General features: G+C 34.3%; 1 protein-coding gene across 1 annotated transcript in view; it reads left to right on the forward strand.

Annotated features, from left to right (window-relative positions):
• Positions 1-20,284, forward strand: part of ATRNL1 (attractin like 1) — a 785,280-nt gene that overhangs the window by 247,776 nt on the left and 517,220 nt on the right. The window contains exon 21 of the mRNA XM_068961441.1: positions 12,647-12,699. Within this exon, the coding sequence (XP_068817542.1) occupies positions 12,647-12,699 (53 nt within the window). The remainder of the gene's footprint in view (positions 1-12,646; positions 12,700-20,284) is intronic.

Consider the following 20,284-nt stretch of genomic DNA (forward strand, 5'->3'; position numbering starts at 1 on the left):
ATCAAATTTGTGCCTTCCTCTTTAGACTAGTTTTTGGGACATAGTAGGGGTTTCTAGGCTTCCCTGGTGGCTCAGATGGTAAAGAATCTGTCTGCAATGCGGGAGACCTGGGTTTGATCCCTGGGCTGGGAAGATCCCCTGGAGGAGGGCATGGCAACCCACTCTAGTATTCTAGTATTGCCTGGAGAATCCTCACAGACAGAGGAATCTGGTGGGCTACAGTTCCTGGAGTTGCAGAGTCGGACATAACTGAAGTGACTAAGCACAGCACAGCACACAGGGTTTTATAAAACAAATGTAAATTAGTGTATTTTTGGATTTTGTTTTTCCTAATTATTTCCACACCCCCCGCCTCTTGCTTCAATTCTTCTTGGGAAGGGGGGAAAATGGTACTTATCCTGGTAGGAAGGTCAACTTGAATATTAATATAAAACCTCCCATGTCAGGTAAATATTTGAATTGTTGAGTGTGTCTTTTTGAGTTTAAAGCTCTTGGATTGTTAGGAACTTTCAAATTTAAATGTTAGTTCTGCCATCAGTGTTTCTAAGCCAACACATCATCCTCCAGAACTCCATTAGATTGAATTTCATTTAGTTGTCAGTTACGAAAACTTACTGAACACAATTAGGCATTGTTTCCCATTTTCTATCAGAATTAGGTTGGAGGTCATGCAATTGGATTATGTCCACCACTTCAGACCTGGCCCCTTAAAAGCTCTTGTGTTATACAAGCTCTCTTTCCCCATATAATGCTTCAGTGGAGATAAAGATGAGGACCTACAAGACTGCAGGACTTAGGAACAGCCCAAGTCCTGGAAAATTGCATGGAATAACTCTTGCTCCATTCCACCCCTCTACACTGGATTGTGCCTTAAGCTCCAAACCTTTATTATAAAAGACTAGGTTTTAAGACTGATTGTTGCAAGAGTCACACACCTTTCCACAAGTAGTTATGTTCACTTGGCAGCTTGCTTGACATCCTTAACTATTGCACTTTTATTTGAATAACCTTAAATGACCTGTTCTTTAAGTGTGACTTCTAGGTTTAGGTTAGTGACTTCTAGGTTTAGATTAGTGAAATGTCTGAGATTTAGAGTCAGATTGTTCCTTGATTCCCATTCATCTCTTAGAACCTTTGCAGGCTTCTCCATTTCTTTTATCAGAGCTTTTGTCATTGGAAGCTGGCTCTAAGGAGACTTTGCCTTGTCCATGATTTCCAGTTTGATGATTGCGTTGACATCAGACATAACAAAGATGTTATTCTTCAGTCGCTAAGTTGTGTCCGATTCTTTGTGACCCCATGGACTGCAGCACACCAGACTTCCCTGTCCTTCACTGTCTTCCCGAGTTTGCCCAAATTCATGTGCAAAGTTAAGTGGTTTTAACTCTAGAATGTCAGAGTAGGTCTCAATACATATAGAATTGTTGGGATTGTTAGAATAAAATAATTGTAAAATATAGTGACCAAGAGGACAGAGTAGGAAGAACCTGAACTGATTTCCTCCCATAGACACATCAAAATTACAACTAATTACAGGAAAACTATCTATGACATTGACCTGAAGACTAGCAGAAAGGACATTCCTGCTATAAAAGACATTAAGGAACCACGATGAGATGAGTAAGTGAGGTGGCGACACAGTATATTCAGGACCCACACCACTGGGCTGGTGATCCACAAATGGTAGAAATATTACAGTCATGAAGGAGTAGTGGGTCTGAGCCTCACATTGGGCTTCTCAGCCCACTGAGCCAATACCAGAAAGACAAGCTCTCAGAATGTCTGGCTTTGAAAAGCAGCAGGGCTTACATTCATGAAAGCCAGGGAGCTATTGGAAACAGAGACTCCTCTCTTAAAGGATGTGCAGAAAATCTCAAACCCTTTGACTCCCAGTGCTGAGGCAGTAGTTTGAAAGGAACCTAGGTCAGATGCATGTGCTCATTTTGGAGAGCTTCCCAGTGAGGCAGGAAGCAGCTGGATCTCTGCCTGCGATGGAGATACTAGTGGCAGACACTTTTGAGATCTTGTTCTACTGTGATAGTGATAACACTGGTACTGGCAAGTGTCATTTTGGAATTCTCCCTGTAGCCTCTTTCCACCAGGGACTTAGCCACCCATCAGTGAGCTGGCACAAGCCCCAAGCCCTGCAGGGGAATGCAGACAGTCGTGTGAGGTCCTGGCCCTGACCACCAGTGAGCTGGTAGCAGCCTTGAACCTGCCATCCACTTTCCCTGGGCCATTCAGCCAACTATACAGGAAGCCTACCCCACATTCTAGCGGGCCTGCAGCTACTATGTAAAGCATGGTCTCATAGCTCACCAGACCAGAGGCCACATCTGCCTACCAGCATACCCACAGGAGTATGTAGTGTCATACAGAAGGGTACACACAGCTCATATAGGGGGTACCCCTTCACCATATAGTTCTGGTTACCAGAGGCAAGCATACTTCTGGGCTGCATAGGACAATCTCCTACAGAAGGCCACTTCTTGAAGATTGGGAAACATAACCCACCTACCTAAGAAATAGAAATAAACTCAGAGCATTAAGCAAAATAAGAGGGAGGAGTATGTCCAAATAAGGGAATGAGACACAACCTCTGAAACGGAACTAAACGAATTGGAGATAAGCAATCTGCCCAATAAAAATTTCAAAGTAATGATCATAAAGATGCTCACTAAACTTGGGAGAAGAATGGATGAACACAGTGAGAATCTGAACAGTACCATAACTGAAATGAAAAAAACGCTGAAACGAATCAACAGTGGCTTAAATGAGATAGGGGAACAGGACCAGCCAACTGGAAGACAGAGTATATGAAAATACCCAAGCTGAACAGAAAAATGAAAAAAAAAGAAATAAGGATAGTTTAAGAGACCTCTGAGATGGCATAAAATGTACTGACATTTTCATTATACGGATTGCAAACAGAGAAGGGAGAGAAAGGGACAGAGAATTTATTTGAAGAAATAATATCTGAAAACTTTACCAACCTGGGGAAGGAAACGGACATCAGGCCCAGGAAACAGAGTCCAAAAGAAGATGAATCCAAAGAGGTCTACATCAAAACACATTATATTTAAAATGGCAAAAATTAAAGTAAAAGAGAATTTCATAAGCATCAAGTGAAAAGCAACTGATTACATACATGGGAACTCAAGACTATAAACTGACTTTCCAGTAGAACCTTTGCAGACCAGAAAGGAAAGGCACAGTGCATTCAAAGTGATAAGAAAATGCCTACAACCAACAATATTTTAAAAGACGCTTACTCCTTGGAAGAAAAGTTATGACCAACCTAGATAGCATAGTCAAAAGCAGAGATATTACTTTGCCCACTAAAGTCCATCTAGTCAAGGCTATGGTTTTTCCAGTGGTCATGTATGGATGTGAGAGTTGGACTGTGAAGAAGGCTGAGTGCCGAAGAATTGATGCTTTTGAACTGTGGTGTTGGAGAAGACTCTTGAGAGCCCCTTGGACTGCAAGGAGATCCAACCAGTCCATCCTAAAGGAGATCAGCCCTGGGATTTCTTTGGAAGGAATGATTCTGAAGCTGAAACTCCAGTACTTTGGCCATCTCATGTGAAGAGCTGACTCATTGGAAAAGACTCTGATGCTGGGAGGGATTGGGGGCAGGAGGAGAAGGGGACGACAGAGGATGAGATGGCTGGATGGCATCACTGACTCGATGGACGTGAGTCTGAGTGAATTCCGGGAGTTGGTGATGGACAGGGAGGGCTGGCGTGCTGCAATTCATGGGGTCACAAAGAGTCAGACACGACTGAGCAACTGAACTGAACTGAACTGAGAAATATTTTATCAAGTAAAGTTAGTCACATTTGAAGGGGTAGGTGAAGAGTTCACAGACAAGCAAAAGCTGAAAGAGTTTAGCACCACAAAACCGGTCTTAAAGGCCAGACGTGTTAACAGGACTTCTCTAAGTGGAAAAGAAGAGGCCACGTAGAAATGTGAAAATTATGAAAAGGAAAATCTCATTGGTAAAATCAAACATACAATAAAAAGTAATAGACCAGCTACTTTTGAAGCTAGTAGGTTAAAAGACAAACATAGTAAAATCTTCTGTATTCACAATAAGTAGTTAAGGGATATACAGAACCAAAAGATAATATGACATTAAAAACATTAAATACTGGGGCAGTGGATTAAAAGAAGTTTGAAATTGTATCAAACATCTTTTCCAACTACAGTGGTATGAGACTGCAAGTGGCCTGTGAACAACATGTGTTTCAACTGGATGGGTCCTCTTAAACATGGAATTTTTTCAATTATATATTAGAAAAAATGTTTGAGTATTTGGGACAATTTGGAAAAAAATCACAGACAAACCCTATAATTGAGAAGCATTGAAAAAATTAAGAAAAATGTCATAAATGTATAAAATATGTGTTGATACTAATTTATCATTTACTAAAATAAACAAAAATTTATTATGTGCTAAGTTGCTTCAGTCGTGTCTGACTCTTTGTGACCCAATGGACTGTAGCCTGCCAGGCTGCTCTGTCCATGGGATTCTCCAGGCAAGAATACTGGAGTGGTTTGGCATGCCCTCCTTCAGGGGATCTTCCCGACCCAGGGTTTGAGCTGGCCTCTCTTATGTCTTCTGTATTGGCAGGCGACTTCTTTTTCACTAGCTCTACCCGGGAAGCCTTTAAAAATTTATTATGAAAAGGTAAAATTAGTGAAAAGTTATGCATGCACCTATAAGACCTTACAAGGCCCCATTTGCAGTTGGAATTAATGTAAATAAATGTGAAGATGCAGTATTAAATTATAACTGCATGAAATTGACAATAATATATAGTTTACTACTGTAATAATCTTGTAGCCACTTGTGTTGCTATTGCAGTGAGCTCAAGTGCTATGAATATCCGCTTTAAATGCCTTGTGATGCTAATCATATCTTCACGAGCAGTTCTTATGTCCAGTAAATTATACATCACTGTAAAAAGTGGTCTTTCATGGTTCTTGTGTATTTTTCATCGTGTTTGGTGCAGTGTTGTAAACCCTGAAACCGGGGGACCCATATGAAGTGCCACCTGTGATACTGGAAGTGCTCCTGAGAAGCAAAGTCATGACACTATAGGAAAAGGTTTAATTGCTTGCTATGTCCTATAGATTGAGGTCTGTAGCTGCGGTTACCTGCCATTTCAAGATTAATGAATCCAGCATAAGGACCATTGTAAAAAATAAAACAATAGGAAATTTGTGAAGCTGTCACTTCTGCTACCCCAGAAGGTGCTCAAGCCTTGTACTCATTGCATAATAGCTTTAATCTAATATTGAAAATGCAGTTTATTTAGGTTTCTTTTAATGATTTCTCTAAGAAATGTACACCTATAGCTGTCTCTTATTCAAGGATAAGTGAAGTCATTATATGTCAACTTACAGCGAAAGGAAGGTGAAGGGTCTACAGCTGGAGAATTTTGTCAGCAAAGAATGGTTTGATAATTTTAAAAAGAGGTTTGGCTTAAAGATGTCAAGAGGACAGGAGAAGCAGCTTCTGCTGACTGAGAGAGAGCAAATGACTTCCCAGATGCCATTAAGAAACTCATTGATGAGAAAGGATATCTTCTCGAGCAGATTTTTAATGCAGATGAAAATGTTCTATTCTTAAAAAAAAAAAAAATGCCACGAAGGACTTCTATGAGTAAGGAAGAGAAGCACACACCAGGATTAAATCAGGAAGGGATAGGCTAGCTCTACTGTTTTGTGTAAATGAAATCAGGTTTATGATCAGGATTGCCATTATCTATAAAGCTGCCAATCAAGGAACCTAGAAAGGAAAAGATTGTCTTTGGTTGTACAAGAAGGCCTAGACAAGGGAAAAAAAAATATATATATATATATATATATATTTATTTTTTTTTTTTAATTGGTCTTATTGATGCTTTGTTCCTAAAGTCAGGAAGTACCTTGACCATAGTGAAGTTGCTTAGTCGTGTCCTACTCTGCAGCCCTATGGACTGAAGCCTACCATGCTCCTCTGCTCATGGGATTTTCCAGGCAAGAGTACTGGAGTGGGTTGCCATTTCCTTCTCCAGGGGATCTTCCCTACCCAGGGATCGAACCCAAGTCTCCTGCATTGTAGGCAGACACTTTACCGTCTGAGCCACCAGGGAAGTCTGCCTATAAGGAACTGCCTTTTAAAGTTCTTTTTTATATTGGGCAGTGCCCCCTGGCCACCCACATCTTGACTTCAATACTGAAGTCATCCAAAGCTCTACTTACCCTCTCCCACAATGTCTCTAATTCAGCCTCTAGATCAGGGCCTCATAAGAACCTTTAAGGTTCATTATACACAGGACTCAATGAAAAGGATTGTCAATGCTATGGAAGGGAACTCTGATAAGGTGAACATCCTGAAAGTCTGGAAGGATTTCACCTTGGAAGATGCCATTGTGTTATAGAAAGAACTGTGAAAACCATGGAGCCTGAAAGAATAAATAACTGCATCCATGTAACTATAATTTGATGTTTTCAATGCCATAGAGTATTTGATTATATTGATATGATTATACCTCACTTCATATAATCATTCTGCTATTTTTCTATTGATAATTCAGTTTTTTTTTAAACCATTAAAGTTGGTGGGCTTAGAGGATTCTCATGTGTCTCTTGATTCACGAGTGCAGACATTTTTGCTAGTCTTTGTTGGGTACCCGTTTTTTCAATTTTAGAGGATTAGCTCTTATAAAATTGCTATCTGAAATTATATGCTTTCCAGGGCTGTATGAATTTACTTAATGCTCTACACTCTTGACAATACTTGCTGTTATAAGACATTTTAAATTTAAGGATTCTGATGAATGTATAATTGATAGGTTGCAATTTGAATTTACATCTTCTTAAGAACTGAAGGGCTTCTTTAGTTCTCTAAGATTTAGTATGGTTAATATTTAAAAAATTTTATATGTTTAATCATCAATTGAAGTTCTCTTTTCTGAAATAGTGCTCTTTTAAGTTTCTTGTGATTTTTTCCTATTCTGTTCTCTTTTTCTTAATTTTTTGTAGTAATGTTTTATATATTCCAGATGCATATCTTCTATTGATGATATGTGTGGTACATGTCACTGTATGGTTTAGGTTTTCACACTGTTTTGTATGTCATTGATGAAGAGAAGTTCTTAGTTTTAATATAATCCAATACATCAGTCTTTTCCAGATCGTTAGTGCTTTTGGGGGGTTCTGTTTGCAATTTCCTTGTCTTTCCCTGTATTAGGTAATATCAACAAGGTGACCAGATGGTTTTAGATTTTTCTTTGTCACAAGATTTTAATTACGTCTTTAAAATGACATATAAACTATTGAATTTATTTAAGACTAATAAGCTATTCAGATTTTTAATTTCTTCCTAGGTCTCTTTTACTCTTTGACTTTAAGTTTTTTCTTTCTTTTGCCAATTTTACAGTGATTGCTGAAGTTATTATTTTTCATTTATCATGTTGGGCATCCCAGAAATTTCTAATACTCTTCAAATGTGGCTTCTTCTCCATTCTCTCTGTCTTTTGCTTTTGGAACCAGTAGCACTGTAGACGTTATTTCTTCTTCATATTTTTCCACTCTCTCCTGACCTATTTTCAGTTTACTGTTTTTTTTTTCCCCCACTGTGTATAGTTTGCTGTTAATCTCATCCATCCAGTTCTTAATTTTGGTTATTGTATTTTCATTTTCTTGTTTTTATTTTCTAGTTTTTCAGACTGAATTCTAATTCTCCATCTATTATAGTTTCTAGGTGCCTTTTATAGTTTCCAAAATTTAGACAGATTTTTATTCTTGCTTGTTGTCTTCTCCAATTTAACAGTTATTTTAAAGCCAGTGGCTTTTTTCTAAATTCCCATGGCTCTGTTTCCATTATCCTTAGTTTCTGCTGGTTCCTGTTCTTGTTTTCTTGTCTATTTCTGTCTGTGCCTGGTCATTTTTTATTGATGCCATACTGACAAAATATGTTTGTAGAAAATTTGAGACCATTGCTTAAATCATAAGAGAATTTAATTCTCCTATGTGCCTGAGAATAGTAGTATCTTATGATTTTCTGGGATAAGGATGGGTCAAAGTAGATTTGGGCTTCATAGGTGGCACTGGTGGTAAAGAATTCTCCTGTCAATACAGGAGACATAATAGACACAAGTTTAAACCCTGTGTCAGGAACATCCCCTGGAGGAGGTAATGGCAACCCACTCCAGTATTCTTGCCTGGAGAATCCCGTGGACAAAGGAGCCTGGCAGACTACCGTCCGTAGGGTCACAAAGAGTTGGAAATGACTGAAGCGATTTAGCATGCAAAGTAGATTTGCAGTCTCTGGAAGGCCTTTTAATGCCTTTAATCCTAAAATTTCACTTTGAGTTAAGTTTACCAGTCTTTGGTGTGCCTGGGCTCCAATACTTTTCTGTGATGTGCTGTTCCCACTCATAACTGGAGACAAAGGGACCCCTGAAATGGTTCAGCATCCTGGGATTCTATCCTTCTCTGCATCTTGGCCTGGTAATTTTTCACCCCTTTGCTTTCCAATATTTTTAAGTATTAAAAAAAAAAAAACCCAGTCTTTTTAGTAGTTTTTAATTACCTGTCTAGTTCTATTTATTATTACTGGACTCTCAAGTCCGTAAATAGCATTACAGTTTTAGAACCCATACCTCTTCTACTATTTCAGGATTTACCATACATTCATGTCTGAATTTTTACTGTTTGTTTATGATACATTGTCTTAGAAGTATGATATCAATATCGATACTGTGATATTACTTAATATAATCTTTTTGTTTATATGATTTTTATGAGTCCCTTTAGAGGAAAAGCAAAACAAAAGCAAGTGTGTCCTTGTTTATAACTTTCATAATTTTTACAAAAACATAAATTTATTTATCAGGTTCTCAGTTGTTTTAAATATTATGTTTTGATATTTCAAATTATAGCAATTAGATTTAACCCTTCTTTAGCTTCTGAGTAGAAAAATTGTATCTTACAGTAAAATATATATATATAAATATATATAAGTATTTACATCAGTAGGAACAAAATGAAAAGTGATATTTTAACACTTAGAAATGGGGGATTATTTCATATTTTGTTCTTTCAAAATGATATTTATGATTTAATATGATCACAGAAATAAATGGTAACCATTATTTAGGTGCCATGTAATGATAATATTTACCCTGCAAAGTCCCTAATGAAAATTTCAGCCTAAGCCTGTTTTATAAAAAGGTCTAGCTGTTTGCTTAGTGGGATCAGAGGATGATTATCTCTTTGCTTAGACCCAGAAATACTTTGAAGTTATGTTTTTAATTAAGCCAGGCAGAAGACTTCTGAAGGCTTTTAATGTTTGTTTCTAATCTTTATACAGAAAGATTCTGAATTTTAAAAACATTACTTAGCTTACATAACAGAATTATTATTAATGTAATCTATATAGTACCATACTAATTGGTTTGAAGAATTATTTATGTGTATACTTTTCCATTCATATTCTCTTTACCCCTTATAATCTGAGTTTGACCTCAGTCAAATACTTTTAGCTTCTCAAATTATTTATTATGTGAATTAAATTGTACATACTCATCTCTCAAATAATTGTATCAAAATATCTTATCATAAAAACTTTCTGTATAACAAAAATATTATTGTGGACAGATGCTTAGGTGACTACCGATTATTTCTGCCTGCTGGTCTTCACACACTGTTGTATAATCCCCTTTCCTGGAGTATGGGCAGGGCATGTGACTTACTTCTAAGCCAGAAAATTTAGCAAAGATGATGGACAGCACTTCTATAATTATGTTTAGTGTTTTGTGTGTGTGCGTGGTGTGAGGATTGAATCTAATCTTACATTTTTCCAAACGGTTATCCAGTTGTCTCAAGTACTATGTAAGAGGATGACTATCTTTTTACCCCAGTCATTTAAAACACTGCTTTTATCATACATTAGAATTTTAGTAAATAGTAGCTGTACCTATTTCTGGAATTTCTGTTCTGTACCATTTATCTTTCTATTGATGTACAAATACCATATTGTTTTAATTCTGTACATGTTGAGTATATTTCAATGTCTTTTCAGTCTAGGTCCCCTCAAAGCCCTTCCTTTCGTTGTTGCTTCTAGCTGTTCTTGTATGTTTATTCCTGCATGTGAACATTAAGATCAACTTTTCTAGCTCCTTTAAAGCTCATCAGAATTTTTCTTAGATCAAATTAACCATTATCTTTGAAATTAACTGCCAGCGTGATGATCTTGAGATAGCCTAATGAGAAACAAGGAACGTCTTTCAGTTTACTTATATCTGCTCTTGTGTTTTTCCAGCTGAATTTTATGTCTGAAATTTCATTATGTTTCCTTTGCAACTATTTATTTTCTCAGTTGTTTGTAAACACTGGTGAGTCTTTAAGTGAAATCTGAAATTAAAATGCCAAAAACTGGTGTTTAAACTCAGCTCATATTTTGAAAGTCCTTTAATCATTCAAAATTTTTCAGTAATGATTAATATAAAGTCTTTTAGACAATGTTGTTTCTAATTTACTTTTTTGAGTTTGAAAATGTAAAGAGAATGTCATTTTTATATTGAATACCTTCAAGAACTCTGTAAAGCCTTTGAATTTTATTCTTATCAAGGTCGTGTTAATTTCTTATTTCTCTTAAAATTCTAAGTTTGGATAATGAAAGCCAGCAGAAGTTATTTCCTAAACAGAAACATATAGTTTCATCCTTCTGAGAAAATTTGTGGTTTAGAGAAAATGAAATTTTAAATATTCCTTGTCAAAATTATGTTGAAGGTATACATGTTATAATTATATTGATTATTTTTAAAAATGAATTATTAATAACAAGGATGAAAACTTCATAACTTCCATATTGGAAAATAGGTATGGGTTGGACCTTTTAAAATTAACTCATTGATAAATTAAAAAGTATTTGAAATCCCTTGTCGTTTGTCAAAGTTTGTCATGTTAAATTGCTACAGGAACTTGAAAGTCCTCTACTCAATATTTAGGCAATAAGATATGCAAGGAATATCATGCATAAAAATGCAGGGAGTATTATGTTGAATGTTTTCCTATTCTGAAAATGTGACCCAATGGACTGTAGCCCGCCAGGCTCCTCTGTCCATGGGATTCTTATGGCAAGAATACTGGAGAGGGTTGCCATTCCTTTCTCCAGGGGATCTTCCCAACTCAAGGATCAAACCCTGGTCCTTGTGCATTGCAGGCAAATTCTTTACCATCTGAGCCACCAGGGAAGTGCAGTATTGAGTTATCCATTTGCAACAAGTCAAGTTTACTTTTTGTGAGAGAGAAGGAATTATAGCAGTATTGTAAATCAGTCCTTTAGCATATGTATATATTTGGTATAAAGTGGTAGGATTTAAGGAGCTAAGCCTAAAGAAAGGAACTATAATATAGGAATAGTATGGATTCTGAAGTGCTTAACCCAGCAGTAATGGCTTTCATCATTTTCTAAAGCTACAAAACTACTATGTATCACACATTTAAAAAGTAACTTTTGGAAAAGTCACCTATTCCCTGAAGAAAGCCTATATGCCAAAGTTTCTTTTTTCCAGAGAATAAAGTTAGTGGTATAAAGGGCTATATAATAATTTTGTAGTTAATGTAGAAAAATATTTACTCTTCACTTCATTTTTTTCCATGGATACAAAATATTAGCATGACTAAAAAATACATTCAGAATGTAACTGATTCTTTACTTTATTATTCTCAAGTGTTTGGACCTCCGTTGATTAAAATATATATGTATTCTTCGGTTCTAATGGACTCTACTAAAACTAAAGACGTTTTTGGAAGAACCTTCTTGCTTTTTAAAATTCTACATATAATTTAATATTGAGGCACTTTATTCAGTTACCCATGTGTATATATTTTATAATAATTAAATTTGGAGGATATTCCAAGAAATAGCATTATGCAAAAACCAAGCTATATCTCTTTTAGGCATTAATTGTCATTTTAACTGAATTCTGGAAACAGGGATTGGAAAAATACAAACTTCAGAAATTTTCAAAATACTTATGATTTTCTCCTACTGTTGTAGTTAACTATATTTTTGAAGAATTTAACTTAGAATTCTTGAGACTGAATGCTCACCTGTTCTTCCATTTCGTTATAATCTGCTTACAAGACTTCAAAGTTTGAACTTCTGAATTTAATCTTGATGATTTAAAGAAAGCTTTTCTCCATGATACAATTGAGGATGTCTTTTAAAAATACAGATTAATTGGTTTAGAAACTGGGGAAAATATATTAATTTTGATTACCAGAAGTAAGAAAATGATATTATTTATGAATTCCCACACTTCCCCATACAAAATGTCTTTAAATGTTTATCCAGACTTGAAAATTCTTCCTCATGTTGTTAAGGAAGAATACATATCCTCTAAATTCATAATTTTATCCCATCTTCTATATTCCTTTTGTGTGTTTTCTTCCACTTATTCTCTCACTCATGTCTGTATATAGGCTTTCTACATTAATTCTTTTGAAGATTTGCTTTTAAAACTTTAATTAATAGTATAGCTTTTAATATGTTTTAATGTAGAGTTTACTTGTTTGCTTGAAGGAAAAACATGAAGCTTTTGAATTTTGTTATTTAATAGTAAATGAGTTTTTTGTTTTTCTACAGATGTGACTCTGAAAATCGCTATGTTGGTAATCCACTTAGAGGAACATGTTATTGTAAGTATTTGTTTTTTATTTTAGATAATTTGTTTGTTTTATTAGTTTCAGGTGATTTTACAGGTAATAAAATTCATTTTGAATAGCTAATGTTATCATTAATAGTTTATCATTTCTATTTTTGAATCTTATAGCTCCATATATTTTGCTAGGGAAGTCAGTGTCTCTTTGCTATATTCTCTAATTATTTAATATTTAGTGTATTTTTTTCCACTCTGAGAAGTAAAACAGCAGTAAATCTTATTTTGAACGTGCAACAAAAAACAAAACTTAAGTAACTCAGCTGGATTTTAATGTAATCTTTGTTCATTATGGTTAAATTTTGAACAAATAGAATTTTGTGATAGATTTTTCTGGGAGGCAATTTTTGTTTTACCAAAAAGCAGTACTGATTTTGTACTGAGAGATCCTGTTATTGGGTAGTGATCATATGGTAGATATATGTTTAGCTTTCAAGAAACAAGCAAACAATTTCTCAAATGGTTGTACTGTTTTCCATTTCCACCATCAGTGTATGAGAATTTCAGTTCTTCAAAAACTCTCAGCACTTTGTATAGTCTTTTACATTTTAGCCATTCTAAGTGTGGTTTTTCTTTTCTAACTTCATTTTGTGTAACTATGGTAATAACTTTCAAAGGTGAATTTTACAAGATTGTTTTTTAAAACAAGAATAGTTATTGTAAAGTAAAAAAAAATAATAAATAAAAATAAAAGGGAAAAAAAAGAATAATTAAACAGTATGAAGTGAACTTCAAAGATTAACTAATTTCAATTGAGATCTCTGGATCTGGCGGTTTTTTAATTGGTGGATTCTTTGTTGTTGTTCATCTTCTTTTCCCCCATTTATAAATGTGGGCTTTTGGGTTTATTCATTGTTTCCACGGATTTTGTTTTCTAGTTCATCTGTTTTAGGTTTTGTCCTTAGTGATGTCCTTCTCTTTTATAGTTTGTAATTGTTGTTTTTGCCTCCATTTGATTTGTTTGCTTTTTTAATATATATATGTAATTTATTTTTTTATGTTTAAATTTATTTATTTTAATTGGAGGCTAATTACTTTATTGTATTGGTTCTGCCACACATCAACATGAATCTACCACGGGCATACACGTGTTCCCCACCCTGGACCCCCCTCCCTCTTCCCTCCCCTTACCATCCCTCCGGGTCATCCCAGTGCACCAGCCCCAAGGATCCTGTATCAAACCTGGACTGATGATTCATTTCTTATATGACATTATTATAACATGTTTCCATGCCATTCTCCCAAATCTCCCACCCTCTCCCTCTCCCACAGAGTCCAAAAGTCTGTTCTATACATCTGTGTCTCTTTTGCTGTCTCACATACAGGGTTATTATTACCATCTTTCTAAAATTCCATATATGTGTTAGTATACTGTATTGGTGTTTTTCTTTTTGGTTTACTTCACTCTGTATAATAGGCTCCAGTTTCATCCACCTCATTAGAACTGATTCAAATGTATTCTTTTTAATGGCTGAGTAATACTCCATTGTGTATATGTACCACAACTTTCTTATCCATTCATCTGCTGATGGACATCTAGGTTGTTTCCATGTCCTGGCTATTATAAACAGTGCTGCGATGAACATTGGGGTACATGTGTCTCTTTCAATTCTGGTTTCCTCATTGTGTTGCCCAGCAGTGGGATTGCTGGGTCATAAGGCAGTTCTAGTTCCAGTTTTTCAAGGAATCTCCTCATTGTTCTCCATAGTGGCTGTACTAGTTTGCATTCCCATCAACAGTGTAAGAGGGCTCCCTTTCTCCACACCCTCTCCAGCATTTATTGCTTGTAGACTTTTGGATAGCAGCCATTCTGACTGGCATGAAATGGTACCTCATTGTGGTTTTGATTTGCATTTCTCTGATAATGAGTGATGTTGAGCATCTTTTCATGTGTTTATTAGCCATCTGTATGTCTTCTTTGGAGAAATGTCTGTTTAGTTCTTTGGCCCATTTTTTGATTGGGTTGTTTATTTTTCTGGAATTGAGCTACAGGAGTTGTTTGTATATTTTTGAGATTAGTTCTTTGTCAGTTGCTTCATTTGCTATTATTTTCTCCCATTCTGAAGGCTGTCTTTTCACCTTGCTTATAGTTTCCTTTGTTGTGAAGAAGCTTTTAATTTTAATTAGGTCCCATTTGTTTATTTTTGCTCTTATTTCCAATAGTCTGGGAGGTGGGTCACAGAGGAGCCTGCTGTGATTTACGTTGGAGAGTGTTTTGCCTGTTTTCCTCTAAAAGTTTATAGTTTCTGGTCTTACGTTTAGATCTTTAATCCATTTTGATTTTATTTTTGTGTATGGTGTTAGAAAGTGTTCTAGTTTCATTTGTTTACAAGTGGTTAACCAGTTTTTAAGTTTGCTTTTTAATATTATTTTCTGTATAGTTTATGGTTCAGTTTTAACTTCTTTTTGAATTTTTTAAGAATTTTCTTAATTTCAATTAAGTAAATCTTACTAAAACCCATGTTTTAATTATTTTTTTATAGTTTTATTGAGAATGTAGCATAAAAATCCCCAAATTTAGTAAGATATTTCTGTAGTCTATGGGACATTTGACAGTGTTTGTAGAGGTTTTTACGTATCACAAGTAGGCATGGGGTGTGGAGCCTGTGGACTACTAGTGGGTAGAGGTTACTATTGATACATGTCCTACATTACACATGAGAGCTCCTTAGAACCAAGATTCATCTGACTCAAATTTCAATACCATGAGGGTTGAGAAACCCTGATTTATAGGTTTCATCAGATTCAGATATGGTTTTGGAGGGAATACTTTCACAGGTGGTTTTGTGTTCTACATGTAACTGAAACACATAATGCCCGCAAGTCTCTTTTTTGTTCTTAGCAGACACTGATGCTCAATGTTAGATTGCAACTGATTTAGGGGTTATAAACTGGTATTCTTACTCCTTTATTTCTTGATTGGAAAACTTTTGTGAAAACAAATTTCCTTGAGCGAGGCATTTGCTTATTTATTGCTACAGGCACATAGGAAAGGCATGATAAAATTTTAATATATTTAAAAAATATCAGTTTTCAAAATAAAGAATACTTTGCTTAATAAGGTTACAGCTCGGTTTGCTGTGTTTGTATCATAAACTTATGGACACATGCGTATTTAATATGTTTCAGTCCGCTTGCAATTATTGTCCTTACTGATGTTCACATTGTCTATTTTCTATTTGTTTTAATTTATCCTCCTTCTCTATATTTTCCACATGAATTTTATTTACTTCTCTCAAACATCCTGGATTTTATGGGGACATATTTTTGTCTGACTTTTTAAAATTAGAAATTCCTGTTTGATTCTTCTTAAATTTTAGTGTTTATTTTATCCCCAGAGAGTAATTTAGTTACAATTATGGACACAAATAAATTACATTCCATTTTTTAGAAATAATGAATACATTAATTTAAGCCTTTTATATTTAAGACTAAGATGATTTTTCTTTAGATCAGTGCTATCTAAATTAACCTAGTGTAAGCCATATGTAGAATTAAAATTTTTCTACTAGCTATAGCTCAAATATTAAACAGGTGAAGTTAATTTTGATAATATATTCTATTTAATTAAAAATATCTAAAACATATCATAATATAAAAAATCATCAATGGCCTATTTTTATTTTTTATTTTTTCCAAGTGTTTGAATACAGCTTTTATACTATACTAATGCCAATCTCAATTCATATTAGTCACATTTTAATTACTCAAGACACGCGTAACTTAGTGACTACCATATTGGAAGCTCATCTTTTATATAGGACTCTCACTGTTTCTTTAAAATGTTATAGGAATAGTCATAAAGCACTAGGTGGCAGTCTTGTCACTCATTATGAGACCTTAAAAGACTAATAACATTCAAAAGAAACGGTGTTTTTTAAAAAAGAGAAAAAAGGTCAGTGGTTCTTGTAATAGTGTTAATGGAAACTATCCTGATTTTAAGGACTGGAGTGAAATTTAAAATGCAGGTCCACACTGTAACTTGAAGCAATTGATCGCGATGTGGTGTTAATTTAATTGAAACTAATACTACAACACTTATATCCTCTAGACAGTCTTAGTAGTTTTTAAAAATTCAGTTGAAACCCCCAAATCAAATGTATTTGATAGCTATCATGTATCACATACGGGAAAAAAGTTTCTATCAATGATATCAAATTTGATTGATCCCTGTAAACATTGAAGGACTTAATTATTCTTGGCAAATATGAAAAGTAGTAGCTACGAAGTAGTATAATTTCTTTTTTTCTTAAATGCATTTTGAAAAATTTTTATAGCAATTATAGTGAAGAAAACCATAAACACAAGATAAAAGACTGGACTTTGAAGAGGTTATAGAGGATATAGTTCCATGAGTAGAATCAGAGTACGAAAAGCCACTTACTGAAATCATCTACTTTATGCTTGTACTATATGTACTGTTCAAACTGCTGATTGTATTTCAGTATATTTCCAAGTAATCTAATATATTTTTGTCACTTTTTTCTCTGAAAAAATAGCTGTTTTGCTTTGATTTTCTCCGATTGCTTTTTAGAGTTCAGTGTGCAGTTTTGTGATGAAAATAATACACTTCCCTCTTTTAAGAGTAAGAATTTTAGTTACTAGTTTTATATTCCATTCTCACCTCTACCACTGATCACATCTTGCCTTCGTTCATATTATTAAAAATTAAAATATTTATGCATTTATCTCCCTGTAAAACCTCTCAGTTATTGATTTATTTAATTGATGTTTATGTCTTGACCGAAAGACATTATTTATAAGTGTATTGCTTATTGGATTTGATTTTTTCTTTTGTTTCATAAATGAGAGATAATATTTCTAGTGTGTGTTGTGTTGTTTCTAATGTTTTTTATAGCTATAAATTAATAAATATCAGCCTCAATTTAATTACTTAAAATTCTATGTCATGTAACATAGTGAAAACAATTAAAACTTGAATTAACCTTATGTTTAGTGTAACTATTCTGTTTTGTTTTAAAACAATACAAAATTTCTCCTCTTTTAAATGAAATATGTTGTACTTTAATGGTTTAAGTGACTTTTTAAATGATAAATGTAAATAGCAATTTAAATAGGATCTGCCTGGTACATCTGCAAATAGAGCAGAAATGACCTTGAGCGACACAAAGAATCTAAATTTTTATATTTCACAAATTGAAGAATGATGGATTGAAGACTGATCTGGCAAAACATAAATGAGCCACATGGTTGACATTTTAATCTTATTCTTTGATTCATGTGTTTTTATTTAATTTCCTGAAGCTTATATGCCAGTGTTTTTAAATATGTATCTTAGAATTATTGAATATCTTAGCATATTCCAAAATGAAGGACGACACAGCACAATTATGAGAAAGTGAAAAAAGCTGAGAGAAAAAAGTTGCCATTAACTTAGAAAAGAGATGAAACTTTATTTCATTGTATATTTATAAAGATGTGTTATGTTATTCTGGTTATGTAAATAAACATCGTAAAAATAGTTAAATTTAAAAAGAGTTTAAGGTGGGAAGCAAAAATGTCTGAAAACCTCCCCTCAGGGCTCCCAAGGGGATCTGCGCTGATTGTGTCCTCTGTAAAGGTGCCCACTGCGAGGGAGTGCAACAGCTGGTTGCCCCTACTTACTTTTCTTGCTAAGCGATGAAATGTTATGCAGGGCCTTATAAGTCTTGAGCAACGGTTGATAGCTGCTTATTTTTATGAAGATGCTGAATGTGCTTTTCTTATGCTGAATGCATGCTTTTCTAAATAAATTATGTCCTGAGAATGGTTTCACATAAAAGAGGTAATAGCATGTCTCATATTCCTATTGTGAACAACTATTTTTCACAGATATATAGCTCATTGTTTTGGATCATTTATTAAATAAAACTGGAAAACCATCTGATTTTAAAATAACGATAAACTAGTTAAACTTTATTGAGCACTTACTGTGCCAGGTTATTCTAAGCTTTGTCCATTTATTAGCTTATTAAATCCTCAAATGAGAAGGGTATGCTTATTATCACCTTTTTTTTTTTCCGTTTGTGGAAACCTAGGCAGAGAAAAGTTGATTCATTTATATAAGATCACAGGGCGAGGAAATGTCAAATCCAGTTTTAATCCAGGCAGCCTGGGTCTACAGCCACTTCTGGGTCTCTATCACCCACTGTCAACTACAGGTGATAAAACTATTTCTAGTAAAACTCATGGTATATTTAACCTGAGTTGTTTTTATATAAATATATATGTATATATATAAATAAAATTAAAATGTCATGGTAAAGAAAATGAAAACAAGACCTAAATAATTAAAACAATTTAAACTGTTTTCTCAAATACTTACCAAAATTGATATATAAATTTTATATAGTTTAATTAGAATTCATTCAGTTTAATTTTTTGAAATATATGCATTGGAGTAAGTTATCATTAAATTTATTTTAAATGATATACTTTTAGAATATTCAGTAAAATTATAAAAAGGAAAAATAGTGAGAAATTCCCACCTGGTAGATATCCAGACATATGGTAACTCTAATTGTACTGGTTCCTGTCTGGTATAGGAATCAAATTAATAAGACAGAGTTCAGAATTAGATTCCTGAACATTTGGAAATTTCTATGACAGTCATTTATTTTTGTAGAAGTTCTTAATGACTTAATCTGCTTGTTCTAAGATATCCCAGACTTTATCTTAGATCATGGCTTTTGGATTTACTATTTTTCTGCCTCAAATACTCCATCTCTATTACTCTACTCTTACCTAAAATAGACTTGCTCAGGGATTATGAGAACTTTTTTTTTCCACCCTAACACTTACACTGAAATGAAGGTATATCTCACTTACTTGTTTACCTGAATGTGGGTTTTCTTTACTCACTAGAAAGAAAATCTGTGAGCCCAGGACTTTCTCTTGTTAGAACCATACTTATAATAGAAAAGCCTGTGGCTCCTAGGAAAGCTTTCAGTAAATATACTCAGAGTACACATGTAAGCTATTAATAAATAAATGAATACACATATATTGTTGCTGTGTGAGCACGTTTTTTAACTGATGGGGTGTTTGACCAAAATTTTTGGAAATCATGTTATAGGTTATCAAGTACAAGTTGCTTTACATTGTTGTTTAAATTAATTTATGTAAAGGGGTACAGTGCATCATTGAAAAGCTTTAAGCACCAGGCATTCATTTAAATAAAAATGAGTTTCAGTCTTTGTTTTTCTAGTTAACCTGTGGAACATTTGCAGCCAATACAGTTTGAGCGGTTTTCCATGTATCATTGCAGAAAGCTTAGCTACTTGGAGATAGTACGAAGCAAAGGGAGGTGGCTTCTGAAGAGATCATGGTATATTATATGAAAACTTGTAAATTAGAATCACCGACATGTAGACATTGGTGATCATGATTCATCTTCTGTTATTCATTGAGGAAAAAGTAAGACTCAGTGGGTTGAAGTATGTATCTTAGGCCTCACAATGAGTCAGTGTGTGGCTAATAGCAAGGGTTCTGTATTTTTTACTGTGATACTGTACCTGGCAAATGTTCAGCTTTTAAAGTTCCTAAACAACAGATTTTGCCTTTGC

Source organism: Capricornis sumatraensis, chromosome 23, assembly GCF_032405125.1.
Source record: "Capricornis sumatraensis isolate serow.1 chromosome 23, serow.2, whole genome shotgun sequence".
Lineage (NCBI taxonomy): Eukaryota > Metazoa > Chordata > Mammalia > Artiodactyla > Bovidae > Capricornis > Capricornis sumatraensis.